At 32.5% G+C, this 14670-nt stretch overlaps 1 protein-coding gene across 1 annotated transcript in view; it reads right to left on the minus strand.

The window, feature by feature from the left end:
• Positions 1-14619, minus strand: part of LOTGIDRAFT_174169 (hypothetical protein) — a gene marked incomplete at both ends in the record, with an annotated part of 24417 nt that extends 9798 nt beyond the window's left edge. The window contains 22 exons of the mRNA XM_009052500.1: positions 138-204; positions 711-821; positions 1465-1634; positions 2092-2159; positions 2489-2721; positions 3103-3240; positions 3452-4316; positions 4551-4733; positions 5073-5206; positions 5672-5927; positions 6517-6609; positions 7089-7483; positions 7982-8069; positions 9710-9865; positions 10795-10929; positions 11232-11427; positions 11970-12094; positions 12419-12562; positions 12911-12993; positions 13307-13403; positions 13786-14079; positions 14480-14619. Of these exons, the coding sequence (XP_009050748.1) occupies positions 138-204; positions 711-821; positions 1465-1634; positions 2092-2159; positions 2489-2721; positions 3103-3240; positions 3452-4316; positions 4551-4733; positions 5073-5206; positions 5672-5927; positions 6517-6609; positions 7089-7483; positions 7982-8069; positions 9710-9865; positions 10795-10929; positions 11232-11427; positions 11970-12094; positions 12419-12562; positions 12911-12993; positions 13307-13403; positions 13786-14079; positions 14480-14619 (4171 nt within the window). The remainder of the gene's footprint in view (positions 1-137; positions 205-710; positions 822-1464; positions 1635-2091; positions 2160-2488; positions 2722-3102; positions 3241-3451; positions 4317-4550; positions 4734-5072; positions 5207-5671; positions 5928-6516; positions 6610-7088; positions 7484-7981; positions 8070-9709; positions 9866-10794; positions 10930-11231; positions 11428-11969; positions 12095-12418; positions 12563-12910; positions 12994-13306; positions 13404-13785; positions 14080-14479) is intronic.
• Positions 14620-14670: the final 51 nt, after the last annotated feature.

The raw sequence follows: 14670 nt of genomic DNA on the forward strand, positions 1-14670 counted from the left end.
AAAGAGAAGGCTTATGCAGCAGTACAGTTAGGGTCTAACAACGGGTCTCTTAAACATTAACCTTTTGACCTAACTCGATGACCTCAGCTTTAACCAATGAAGAGTTGGTCAAGAGAAGTAGAAATAAGAAAACTTACTGATACTGGTTTAAATCTACTGTAGAATTATTTTCATATAAACTGATTAATTTTAATAATTTCTGATCTAAATAATACAAAAAATATTATAATTTCTCAAATTTTAGATTAGTGATAAAACAACAAAACACTAATTATCAACCTTGAAATACAAATTATAAACATTGTAATCTGTAGTATTGGTTTGTTTTAAAGATGGGTTCCCTTATTTCTATTTATGAAAATGAAAATGCTAATACTTATATGAATAGAAAGTAGAGGTGTTCTAAAGTTGGCCACACCCCTGACACCCTAGTCCCCCAGGTTGAGAACCAAGGTATTAAACAAATTAACAATCCTGCCACAGGAATTAGTAGGTAGGTAATAAAGGTATTAACCACAGTGATGGATGGTTTTGTATCATTATTACTGATTTGTCATGGAATTTTCTATTTCGACAGACATTGAATGACACCTAATGGCTAAAATATACTGGACATTTAATCTGGTCTAGCAGACATGTCTGGAAAATAGAGTCAAATCAACAGCCCTGTTTCTGTGGATAAAGAAATCTAGTAATAACGAAAATCCTACCTGAGAGTGAAAGTGAGGCTGTGTAGATTCCAAGGAATATTCTGATATTATTAGAATCATAACAATCTGTAGAAATCTCAGCTATAGATAATAACAGGGTGATCATACTTCCTGAAATTATACAACAAAATTCCCTTGTCTTTAACATGATTGGTCAATTATCCAACGATATGGCTTTTTTAGATTTTAGTAATAAACAATAACATCGAAAATAACAATGAAATAAATGGAGTTTTACGTCTTTCTTTTGTGCACCATGTGGGCTAATGAAGACGGGCAACACCATGCAGGGTACAATGAGGGAAATTTTGATCAAAACAGTTGACCTGATGAAGATTTCATGTCCAAAACTTGTCTGCCGCATCAAAAACATGATATGATTACACCAAAATCATAATAAAAATAAAATTTTAATTTTATCTTCCCAAATAGCAAGTATCACCTGTATTATCTAAATCAATATCCCTTTCTGTTTAAAAGTTTAAAATTTACCCTTTTTATTAGATTTCTGGAAGATCAGTGTTTAAAAAGGATTTCTGAACGGCCGTGACTATTCGTATCAAAACACTAACAAAGTCACTTAATATCATTCTTGACAATCAAAATGGCTTCAAGCTGTTAAAAAAAACAAAAACAAAACTAGCTCGCCCATTGTGTCTTATCTTATCTGTACCGTTATTAACAGCCATAGAGAACACACATCATGACAGTACAAATAGCCAGTGAGTTTCTGAAAAGAACAGAAGAATTTTACCTTTAATTTCCTGTGATTTCTCTCCAAACATGACAGCAAGAAATTTGGAATGACTCATCACCATGTCATACAAGAATTTGATTGGTAGTTTCTGGTCATGTGATTTGTAATAAACCAATGGAATACAGTCTATTAGTATGTTGATCAGTTTGGGTTCTAAATACATTGTCCTGAAATAGATTAGAAAATAAATAAATTATAATCTAAAAGACTGTTACAGAGAACCATGGGGCACTGATATTTACATAATGTTTCTTGAAAATACAGTATATGCCATCATAGTTAATTTAAGAAAATCATATCATGTTGAATAAGACTGATGTCATTTATAGGGTATTAACAAGATCATTGTGTAGTTATGATCAATGACATCATAATATCAGTAATAACTGTAAGTAAGAAGGCCAAGAATGCCTGAAATAAATCACAGTCTAAATAGATTAACAGATCCTGATCAAATGTTGGTACACACAAAATGATTATGGTGTGTTTTTTTATAATAAATTTATAGAATACAACATGTATGATTCTTACAGGAAGTCAGAAGTCCTGATAATGTTGACTCCAGATAATTTTGACTCCAGATAATTTTGACTCCAGATAATTTTTACAGACAATATAACTAACCTTAACGAAGATTTGACAAATTGTGGCCAGATTTCTTCTAGATCTTCCAGATGAACTTTGTTACACATCTAAAATATCATCAATAAAACATTTAGAAAGGTTGAACATCTATTAACAAATAAAACAAATTACTAGTAGATACTCAGGGTAAATTTCTGAAAACCAAAAATTAAATGTTTTGGCCTTTAGTAACAGGACAGTAAAAGTGACAAATTAGATGCTTCCAAGGATATCGTTACACAACAAAATCATCGATATTCCACTTAGTAGGTCAAAGATCAAAATAGGCTAGCTTCAATTTGGGGGGAGATTGGGGGCGGGGACTTCCCTGGCCCCAAATAATAACATCACTGACTATACGTGCAAAAGATATAAAATTATGACAATCTAGTATTACCTTAATGTTTTCAGAAATTAAATCCAAGAGGGAGAATTTAATGTTTTCATCCAGAGACTTCATCAATAAGATTCTAAAACACAGAATTACTAATTTCTCCCTGTAAGTAGTATCTATGGTAACTAATTTATTAAATAATGTTTGTAATAAATCTAGACGGTGGCTATTTACCACACCAGTTTCTAACATACTCTCTGATAAAAACTTCCACATCTTTATCATTTCTTTTTTACCTGAAAATATTAAAACATCATTTTATACTAGCGTATATTCTATTTTAAACCCCCAGACATTGGAGTCAAAAGTGAAAAGTTCATTGGCTGCTACATTTCACTAATGTGTTGATACAGATTTCAGCTTTTGTTTTGCAGTTCTGATCATTAGTACTTGGTTTATATATTTTATTCCATAAAGCCAGTGTTATGATGCTGTCAAATCAAAATGAAAGAATAGAGTTTCACACCCCATCTTTCTACCTTACTGGGCTAATGAAGACAGGCAAAGCATGCAGTGAGCAATGAGGAAAATTTTGCCAGGACAGCAGCATCAATGTGCTATTTTTTTATTTTAAGGCAAGAAATATCTCTGATGCTACAATCATCTATAAAACTTACCATATTTCTCACTGTTCACTAATTGTTTTATTATATCTATATCTGTCCTGTCGACAGCTTGTGATATTTTCGGAAGAATGTTGGAGTTGGTATACACCAGTGATATCAACTCTTCACTGTTTCTAACTGTTATACACCCTGAAATATACAAAAAAATTTGGTCTTCACATTTTACATTTTTACCAGCAGTGAATGACACATAATGGCTGATTTTTTACATGCTGGAGTCTCTTAATGCTTAATTTTTTTTCTTCATTTTTATCTACAGCCGACACTATTTCTCCAAACTGTAACAGATACGGTAAAACAGGTTTCGTGATTCCTAAAAGAAAGAAAAATACCAACTTACATTTATTCTTGCTAAAGTCGCCACTTTCTAACATCCAGGTTTGAAACGATGTCCGACAAACATAATTATTATCGTACAATTTCACCATCACATCTGACATCTTGTCTGTATCATTCTCCAATAGGTGGAGCCACAGTTCTTCATCACAGGCCAATGAAAATGCAGGATTTTTTCCTAATAATTCTGAGCAGAACTTAATCAAATTGTCATCCTCAGCCAATTTCAGGCAGTTGAGCAATTTTGACGTCTGCGCCAATGAGAGTTGATGCAACAATGTAAATTCTGTCTGCAACTTTTCTGATAAAATCTGAATCACTAATTTGCCTGCGTCTGTTATTTCCCGCCTTTTTTTACTCACGATGAACGAATCCGACAATCCTAAAATCACATCAATAAATCGTGTACGATATTTTTCATTTAAATGAGGTATCAACGACCTTAAACATTTCACAATGGCTTCATGATTGGACAATTTTCCAGTCACTTTTAAATTCTGGAAAATCTTGTCTGTGTATGAATACTTAAGTTTTTCTAGTTCCTCGGTATCTAGGCAGCTGGAACTTTTCTCAATGATCAGCAGAAGTGGTGGACTAATAATTTGCGAAACTGAAATTTCATTCTTGGAATTTACACAGTCTAGAAAAGATGTCTGCAGATATTTATTCAGTAAAATATGTTTGAGAACTATTTTCTCTGAATTTTCCGATTCACAAAAATCACCAAAAGTTTTTGTCTGTTTCTCCATATCAGTTTTCCCGTCACTTTCTGATGATGTCACCGTTGCCATTTTGGTCTTGACGTCTGCCAAGATTTTTTGCAGAAGTTTGAAGTAAAAGTTGATTGTTTTTTCATAAACTATTGGATTCTGAAAAAAAATTAAAAAAAATTTGTTAAAACTAAAACTCACTGATATAATTATTATATACCTTAGAGCACGTAAAATGTTAAAAAGATTTCTCTCCCTTTGGTTTAAATCAATTTCAACATCAGGTTTTTACCGAACACAATTTAGAAAACCTCTTTACAACTCTTTTAAGGGTGCATTCATTCACATCTCATTGCGTTCAAAATAAAATTTCAGATCTAAAAATTCTGTTACCTGTGAAAATTGTAGAATTGCTTCACCCAGATATAATAATATCTGTCTTGAAAATAAAACTAATTCATCAGTATCCATGGTAACCATTCCCCTTATTATTTCATCTTCTACATCCTCTACAGTCTTTGAATCTCCAGGAAGTGACATCATCAATATGGACACTGGATGAAAATCACAGTTTGACTGAAAAATAAAATTTCACAACATTGAAAATCAAATTCATTACTGAACCACATCAATAGCAAACAAGAAACAGATAATTTGGACTTTTTTCAAGAATTCCAAGGTTAACCAGCAGAAAGCTTCACATACTTTTCAAAGCAGACGACAATCAAATTCCTTTCACTAAGCAACCCAACTGTCATCGCAGATAAAAATTCAAATTTACTTTCAATAAATTACTTAACTTCCCTAGCAGACGACAATCCAACTTCCAACTGACTGAGCTATTCTACTGTTCTAGCAGACAACAATCCAACTAGCTACTGACTGAACTACCCCACTATCACCAAAAAACCTTACCTTTTTTGGAGGTTTCCAATATTTAACTCCCTTTAACTGATCACTATAGGTGGCAAAGAGAGGTTGTAACGCCTTCGTTTCAGACTGAATATGATATATACTTGGTACCACTCGTACTATAAACTCTTTTATATCTGAAACCAAGAAAAAAAACCTTGAATTCTTATCAAGGACAAGGGTTCTTAAGGATCCTGTCAACCAGCAGTTTCTTGGCCAATCCTCTTGACAAGGATTTTACAAGGATAACAACTTCTCGTGCATCGTCTCAGTTTGTCCTTGGTCAAACCTCTTGGCATTGATCTTTCCTGGATTATTAGTATGCCTACCCATTTACATATATATATACGAGATGATTAATTCAAGTGGCCAGACATTCACACGCTAACTGAGATTAGAACCTCTGACCACCATTAATTTGATTGGTGTAATCAGGAAAATGGTATGTGTCAATTCACCATCCATTTCAGAGAGTCCACGTAGCTAATTATGTTTTTTTGGTATTCAGGTTTGTCAACCAAGCATCCTTTTCAGAGAGTTTACAAAGCTGTTTATTTGGTTAATTTTAATTCTAAATTTTTCAATTTTTTGTGAAAAAATACCTTCACTGTTGTCTTCCTTCTTTTTTATCATCTCCATGGCAACCATCAATAATGGAGTAAAGGGAAAGTTGTTTTTATCAGACGACAAAATTTCAGTTAATTTATCTTGATGGTTGCTATAGTTACTGATATAACGATTCAGTATCTGGGCAAGAACTGGTAAATATGAGGTGTGCTTGTTGCTAGGCGTAGCATGTTTCAACCAAATATCTAATTCACCGTTTTCAGACTCAAAAGCACCAGTTCCTCGCAACATCTGAAAATGAAATATGACATCAAATTTAAATCTGAAGATTACCGTATACAAAATCACAAATATCAATAAAATTTTGAGACTGCTAATATTTTAGATTTCTACAGATTTTTTAACATGACATATCTAACTTGTACGTAGCTATAACAAAGCCCTTATATTCTATACAAAACTGCCATTTCCAACATATAACTGTTTTTGTACAAATATGACAGTTATATGTTTTGGCAGTTTTGTAAGTTTTTGTAACTTTTGCCAAATCCTTTTACATTTGGTGTCGTAAAATATGTTCAAATCAATATTCTATCGACAGCTTTAGTCATATACGCTTAGTATTTCTATAATCACTGGAACCAGAGATATCTTACAGTAGACTGGAATCATATTATTAGTGTATAAATGGCCCACAATGCAATACATAAACAAACTGTAAAACAATCTCTTTAATTTAAAATTATTTTTAATATTATCTACATCTCATTGGTCAACCACTCTGATTGGTTTTATAACTATTTTTATAAACCAATCACATTTTTTCAAATCTATTTGTGTACACACTTAAAAAGAAAAATAACATAACAATATATCCTACCTTAGATATAAGTTGTCTGGTTGTTTTCGCGAGGCTAGCCGGACCAGATAATACATTCAACAGTTGGAACATCAAACTCTTTTTATTTTTACCCTAAAACCAAACAAATCATGAATCAACGATATGATATAACAAACATCACAACAGTTTTACCTAAAACCACATTTTACAACCAGGTGTTTACCTGCCTTTAACAATTTGATTACAACCTTAGATTCCTAATATCTGATCAAAATTCAAATCAGGCCATGTATTCTCGAAACGATCTTAGCCCTGGGATGTCCTAGAAACAATGTTAGAAGATAAGTACCTAGGACATCCTAAGATCGTTTCGAGAATACACGGCCAGATGTTCCGTTTCTTGCACTACTTTAGGAAATTCATTTGGCCAAATCTAATAACCTGCAGATAAAAAACTTTATGTGGAATTGCAGGAACCACTGACTTCTGATAGAAAATTGGAATGGTGCAAATTGATGACATCAGTGTTCCCAAGCTAGAAATCCTCTGAACAATCCCTTTCATGTCCCTGATATACATAGTTACAATCCCTTTAAATAAAACTGAGGTACCTTTCTCTTCCATGGTAACAACCTGGAATCGGAATCTGAAATGATTTTCAGAAGATAAAGTTGTAAAATAGCTTTCTGATCATCATCTTCATTTTCCCAGTCAACGTCCATTTTATTGTCGTCTGCTTTGTCGGCCATCTTGATTTCTTGAGATTCATCTCCTACATCCATTGTTTCATCATTGTTATCCTCCTGGCCATTTTCAATGACCGTTTCATCAACGTTTGAGTCCCCATTCTGCTCGTCTTGACCTCCAGTGATCTTGCTAATGCCGTCCAGCAGTGTTGCCAGAATAACGGGATGACGGTCAATTAAATCTGGCACCAGTTGTTGATTCAAACATAAAAACTGTTCAATCAGAATAAGATGTTCTGTAGCTGAGATATTCGGCAAGGCTGGAATAGAAAAAATAATTTTATAAGAAAAGTTCTGAATTAGTGGACGACCCATGAGTAAGGGGGCATAACTGTGAAATGAAAAATAAACATGGATCAGGATCATGTTTCTCAATAATCTAACAATAATCAAGCTTGAGTGAGGAAGTTACTGAGAAATAGCACACTTTGGTCAAACTTTAACCTTTGAATTGAAGAAGAATGAGAAAACATATTTGAACTAGTGGCGTTTCTCGGAAACATAAGATGAGGGGGAGGAGCAGGGCCACAAAATTTACCAGGGAAGAACAACTTTCAATGTGTAAATTGATAAAAATTTCGAAAGTGAGGGGGGCCAAAGCCGGGTCAGACTCTTTTCTGGGGAGGGGGGTTTAGGATTTTTTGAGAAAAAGAGCCCTGGGTCGGGTTTAACAACTGAATAAAGAATATTGAGGAAATTGTCTTGCTTGTACAGATTTTAAGAAATGAAGATAAGATAAAGAAACAATCAGATATTACCTGCTGACTGAGTGTATTTTTTATGTGATTTTTGAGGATTGACTGTTTTATTCCAACAACTCATCATCATATTAACTGTTGGTATCATCTAAAAAATAACACAACAGTTTAAAAATATTCTGAGAAATATCAAATCTAGGGAGTTGAAATCAAGTGAATAAATTAACCAAGAACTAACGATTCGCAAAACGAAACCCAAAATCAACAGCATATTGGCAAAACACCGGTAGGAGCTAGTGTAATCTAATTTTACAAGGTACCTGGGTATCGCATGCTACTGATCAATATTTGATTAATAATCCCTGAGAAACCCTGTAAATACTAAATTAGAAACATGCCAAAATTCTTAATTTCACAAGTTATTTTTGTATCATAGAAGTATATTCTTGTTTTGATCAGTTTTATTATAGTTTATTGTGGGTATGTTATGTGTTATAGAAGTATATTCTTGTTTTGATCAGTTATTATAGTTTATTGTGGGTATGTTATGTGTTATAGAAGTATATTCTTGTTTTGATCAGTTATTATAGTTTATTGTGGGTATGTTATGTGTTATAGAAGTATATTCTTGTTTTGATCAGTTATTATAGTTTATTGACGGTATGTTATGTGTTATAGAAGTATATTTTTGTTTTGATCAGTTATTATAGTTTATTGAGGGTATGTTATGTGTTATAGAAGTATATTCTTATTTTGATCAGTTATTATAGTTTATTGTGGGTATGTTATGTGTTATAGAAGTATATTCTTGTTTTGATCAGTTATTATAGTTTATTGAGGGTATGTTATGTGTTATAGAAGTATATTCTTATTTTGATCAGTTATTATAGTTTATTGTGGGTATGTTATGTGTTATAGAAGTATATTCTTGTTTTGATCAGTTATTATAGTTTATTGAGGGTATGTTATGTGTTATAGAAGTATATTCTTGTTTTGATCAGTTATTATAGTTTATTATGGGTATGTTATGTGTTATAGAAGTATATTCTTGTTTTGATTAGTTATTATAGTTTATTGTGGGTATGTTATGTGTTATAGAAGTATATTCTTGTTTTGATCAGTTATTATAGTTTATTGTGGGTATGTTATGTGTTATAGAAGTATATTTTTGTTTTGATCAGTTATTATAGTTTATTGTGGGTATGTTATGTGTTATAGAAGTATATTCTTGTTTTGATCAGTTATTATAGTTAATTGTGGGTATGTTATGTGTCATAGAAGTATATTCTTGTTTTGATCAGTTATTATAGTTTATTGTGGGTATGCTATGTGTTATAGAAGTATATTCTTGTTTTGATCAGTTATTATAGTTTATTGTGGGTATGTTATGTGTTATAGAAGTATATTCTTGTTTTGATCAGTTATTATAGTTTATTGTGGGTATGTTATGTGCTGAAGGGAAACTATGTGGAAAAGATTACTACTTGTTAACAGGTACACAGGAGAAAATATAACTTTGACATATAATGGATTATCTATTTCGATGATCGGTTATTGAAATTATAAATTCCTAGTGAGGATAATTGATTATTTGGATCATTTTACCCTGCCTTATTTGTAAACAGGATTCTCAATAATTTAAGAAGTTAATACTGTAGTAGATTTACTCTTTTCATTTCATTATTAATCTGATTAAAGATTAACTATTCACCTTGAAAGGGAAGACAGAGTATTATCTCGAATTAAGCTGTGACAATACAATTAATGAGGATAAATTCGTTACTTTACCTTGATAATAGTGTCAATCAGCTGTTTTCTATATTCTCTAACATCTACTGGTAATTTATCAGGACTAGATTCACCACTCCTGATCAGCGTTACCCCACGATTCAATATAAACCGGTATAACTCTATTGTTTTATGACGTACCACCATAGATTCATTCTAAAAACAAGGTCATGATGTTTTATTAAAACTAGAACTTAAGTTATAATCTAATTTAAACCCAGATCTGGGTATTCATTCAGGTTCTTTTTTCTATCGGTGTCTCTACTTGTAGTCTAAAAAATACTAAAACTGAAAACAATGTATTTTATACTAAAACGAAAATCAGTGGCCTTAGTTTCAAAAACATAACAAAGATAAAAATCCAAACTTTTTAATTCCCAAATAAGATATTACAGTAATCTGATTGGATAATAAAACTGAATATAAAATCAATTTTAGTGATTGACCAATCAGATGATTGCAACACTTAAAGCCCCAAATGACCAGAACACTAAAATCGTCTAAAATCGTCGTAAGTTTTAGAGTTGCAATGAGTATATGATCACTTTAAGGTACAGGCACACGAATGGTCTTGGTCAGTGATTTTTATTGCCGACTAGAGTCTTGTCAAGAGTTTCAACGACTGACACGGGCACACATGGAGACAAAAATATCCAGTTGGTTGTTTTCCACCATGTTGATAAGCAGAGCATGCCATTGAAAGGAAAATGATTCTGATTGGATGATGACAGTCTGTCTCTCAGACAATAAATCTATCGGAGACAATAATCAAACTTGTTTGATACTACAAATCCTGTCGGCAACATGATAATCTTGTCGTAGAAGCATGGGCACACACAAGATTTTACTCAAGATTTGAGTCGGAGACAAAAATCTCCAACCAAGACCGCTTATGTGCCTGTACTCTTATAGGTCCGAAAGTACATTGGCTCTCTTAGTGTAATTTGATATATGGCAGTGAGTTTTAACCAATCAGAAGGACATTTTTCATTCAAAATAAAACTTTAAGTTATTTATCTGTAATCAAATCAAAATTCAACTTTTAAAAATCAAAAATGTGAAGTAACATCAAATCTTAAACTAACCTTCAAACCATTGGCCAGTGTTTTGCGTATTATCTCAGGAGGGATGAAATATGTTGTTGCTATGGTAACTACGTTATTAATAGTAACGTCTTCTAGATATTGTAAATTAGGAGAAGTGGTTTGATTCTCGTAGATCTGAAAATATATCAAATAACAAATATGTCAAATTCAAATTTTTCTATTCTATTTCTTCTACCATTTTGAATTCTGTCCACTTTAGCGGCACATGTGGAACGCGTTCTGATCCCTGTTCTAATCGTCTCGTTGATTCCATGAATCCCAAACACGCACCAATCTACTTTATTTTTTTATTTCCATCGCATGTCTCTGATGCACCACATAGACATTTGAGAAAGCGTGGTGTAATCTCTGAATCTCACAAAAAATGAGCACCACTTTTATTATTTTTCAATTGATAAACTTGAGATGTAATATACCTCTAGAATAAAGTTGATACATTTCAACCATTCTGGTGTAGGTCTGGGTAATAGTGCATGGTTAAATAAAGGTAGATAATGTTGTAGTAAATCAGGACACTCCTTTAAGATTTGAATAACCAGTAGTTTTAATTTAGAATGGTTGTAGGGATGTTGAAGGGATGACAGCATTTTAGACAGGGTAATATTGTGGTTGCTGAAATAATTAAAAGTTAAAATATTAACAGATTTTGACTGACAGATAGTGGTTAGCTAGCAAGATACGCCCGCTTCCCTGATATCTTTTCAGTATATCAAAGGCTGTCGACAATCTATGTCAAATGGCACATTGTTGATTTAAACAAACACACAAAATTTTATAAAATTCTGACTAAAACTGTCACCTCTATTGCGTTCACAAGTCATATTTAACATAATGTGAATGTATCATTAAAATCAGTCACCATAGTGTTCACCAACAAATTTTGACGTGTTTTTCCTCTGTGAAGGGCAATAAACCCACAAACTGTTCATCGAAAAATCAACAAATTCAAACTTGACCAGGATCTTATCAATATAAAGACGATCTTTTCACAGAAACCAAGCAAATGTTGTTAGATTCTAAGGAATATAAGGATAACTAATGAATTGCAATATTCTCCTTGTGACTTAAAATTGTGTGTTTGATAGATATTCTATATCACCAGCTTGTGCATTTTTATTGGCAAATATTAAATTTCAAGTTAGTTTCATACTGACCGTTTCCCAGTGCCAACTGTTTTATCGAAGAAAGCTATACCATGTTTAAAAGAACAACACAACGTTGATAAAAAATGGTGGACTAGATCTATTACTGTTAATTTATCTTCTTCAGATGCCGTGTCCTGGGGGCAAAAATAAAAATAAAATATCATACTAGAATCTTTCTTATCTGAAAACTTGACTTCACATGATTTGAGTGTTCCAACCATCTGATTGGTCAAATACTATAATTATTTTAAATTTAGTTTTCTTAGCCAATCAGATTACTGTATTTGTTAAGAATAATCCCAAGTGTGTTTCAATTCCATGATAATTTAGATGGAAATGAAGAAAAAGAATCCACAATAATAATAATAATAATAATAATAATAGAATGTATAAAGACTAACTAGAGTCAAATAAAACATTCCTTTAAATTAATAAACAATTATAGATCTCAGTCTTACCTGAACTTCACCATGTTTGCTGGATTTACTGTCTCGCCATTTCTGTGGTCCACACCAATAATACAGCTGAGTTAACTCGTGTAAAATTCTCCCGTTAAAAATCCCAACTTTAGTTGACTTGTTGATACCTTGGTTCTCTAATATCTAGGGAGTAAAATTCACTAGATGAGAATAATATTATCAAAAAGACACTGGCCGAGGTCATGAATTAAGAAATAAAAATAAAGGTCTTGAGATGATTAGTGTAAAAATAGAAAAATAGAAAAACAAAAATGTGATAAGTTGTATATCTCATTAAAGTCAACTGGGCAAAGTAAGTATTGATTCTTAAAAACTTTCACCTGTTATTATAAAACTTTCAGAGTTTTTATTCTTCTCCCGAGTAAGAGAAGTCAGGGAGTCAGTGGGTCAGTGGGTCAGGAGGTCAGGAGGATTTACGAAGAGTTACTGAACAAGATACATGATATATCTCTCCAATAAACCTGGCCTTACCTTTTCATGAAAGATCTGTAGAATCATTTCTATTAGTTCCAGTTTATCATGAGATATATCATAAAATACATTCTGTACTAATTCTAAAATAAACAAAAATTATATATCATTAAAAAAAACACCTTGGCCAGTACATTACTAGTTTATTTTTACATTGTTATGTGTATTAGAGCATCTTAACAAAATAACATATGGTGTCACCATCGCAAAAGTTTCTGATAATAGTGACCTCATTACATGCCCATCTTTAGTGGAACTACAAGAACCACAGACGTCTGACTGAAAACTGGAATGGTGTAAATCGAAGATATCAGTGTCCCTGATACACATAAAAAATTATAGGATTTGAAAACATGACAATGATAATAAAATATAAAGAATCAATAAATCTAGTACCTGTTTTTTTAAGAAGTTGTCTAATCAATGTATTACTACCAGATAGTAAGAATGATATTATAAAATATATAACACATGTTCTCACATCTTCATTATCCTAAAATAATAATCAAAATATCATAATGACAGGTTCACTTTCTAATATAGAACTTATATACTATCTGGAGAGTATGGTCAGTTGTTGACAACTAAATTACTATACTGTAAAAAAACTCTCAACTAACATCTATTTCAAAATCTCATGCTGCCAAGTGTTGTAGATATAAGGCCCTCATCAGGACAGCTACTCTCTGACTACACTGATTTCTGAATTGAATTTTGTCCTGATATTGTCCTGATTTTGTCCTGATTTTGTTTTGATATTGTTTTGATATTGTTTTTATTTTGTCCTGATATTTTCCTGATTTTGTCCTGATTTTGTTTTGATATTGTTTTTATTTTGAAGATTACTGATTTCATCTGACTAAATTTGAACTTACTGAGATATTTTTATGGGTAAAAAGCGGAATCAAACTTCCGATATTTTTCTCCTCAAATAAATCAAGAACACAGAGAGCCGACGTTTCACCCTGTAGCACCATCGACGTTAATAATTTTATCGTTGATTTTAATTGGTTGGGTTTATTACGAATATTCAACGCCAGGTAAATCTGTTTTGAATTCACACCACAAATATGACTGACGATTCCCTCGCCTACGTGTCCGTATTTCTCAGCTAAATCATCGCCTGTTCTGAGCAAGATACACTCAAATACACGGAATATCTTCGACACCTATAATAGAAAATAAGAAAATGATAATTAAGAATAGTTTTCCATGTGAGGTTTCATACATGCTGGGTTTGTCAAAATCTGTCAATCTAACTGACCGTTAGCGACGGACAGACAGCAGACATGGGTGACATCATTATTAAACACCCTCCCCACTTAAAATGGGCGTATCAAAAGTTTCCTTTTGAATGCAGAAGAAATATTGAAATCCTAAATTCCAAGAATAGGTAGATGGCAAATACTTTTCATTCAGTCCTCCATTCCTTACAACAACAATAACATTCAAGATGGCAGCCCTTTCAAGAGTCCCAATAGTGATCTACACTCTTCTACCCTAAACTTCAAACACAAGATGTCCTGATTCTGGCTTCCATCATCAATTCTTCCACCTGCCCGAACCTACCTCAGCTGATTTCAACGTTTTGCCGTCAATAAGATGGAAGATCTGTGAACAATCTGGAGACACTTCGATGTAATCTTTAACGATGTCATAATCTGTGTATTCTGGGTAGCCATTGGCAGCATCACCGAACTCTTCTAATGCTGTAAAATAAAAACAAGAGAATCAGTTTGAATCTCGGGAACGTTCAGATT

The sequence above is a fragment of the Lottia gigantea genome, assembly GCF_000327385.1.
Source record: "Lottia gigantea unplaced genomic scaffold LOTGIsca_184, whole genome shotgun sequence".
NCBI classification, from domain to species: domain Eukaryota; kingdom Metazoa; phylum Mollusca; class Gastropoda; family Lottiidae; genus Lottia; species Lottia gigantea.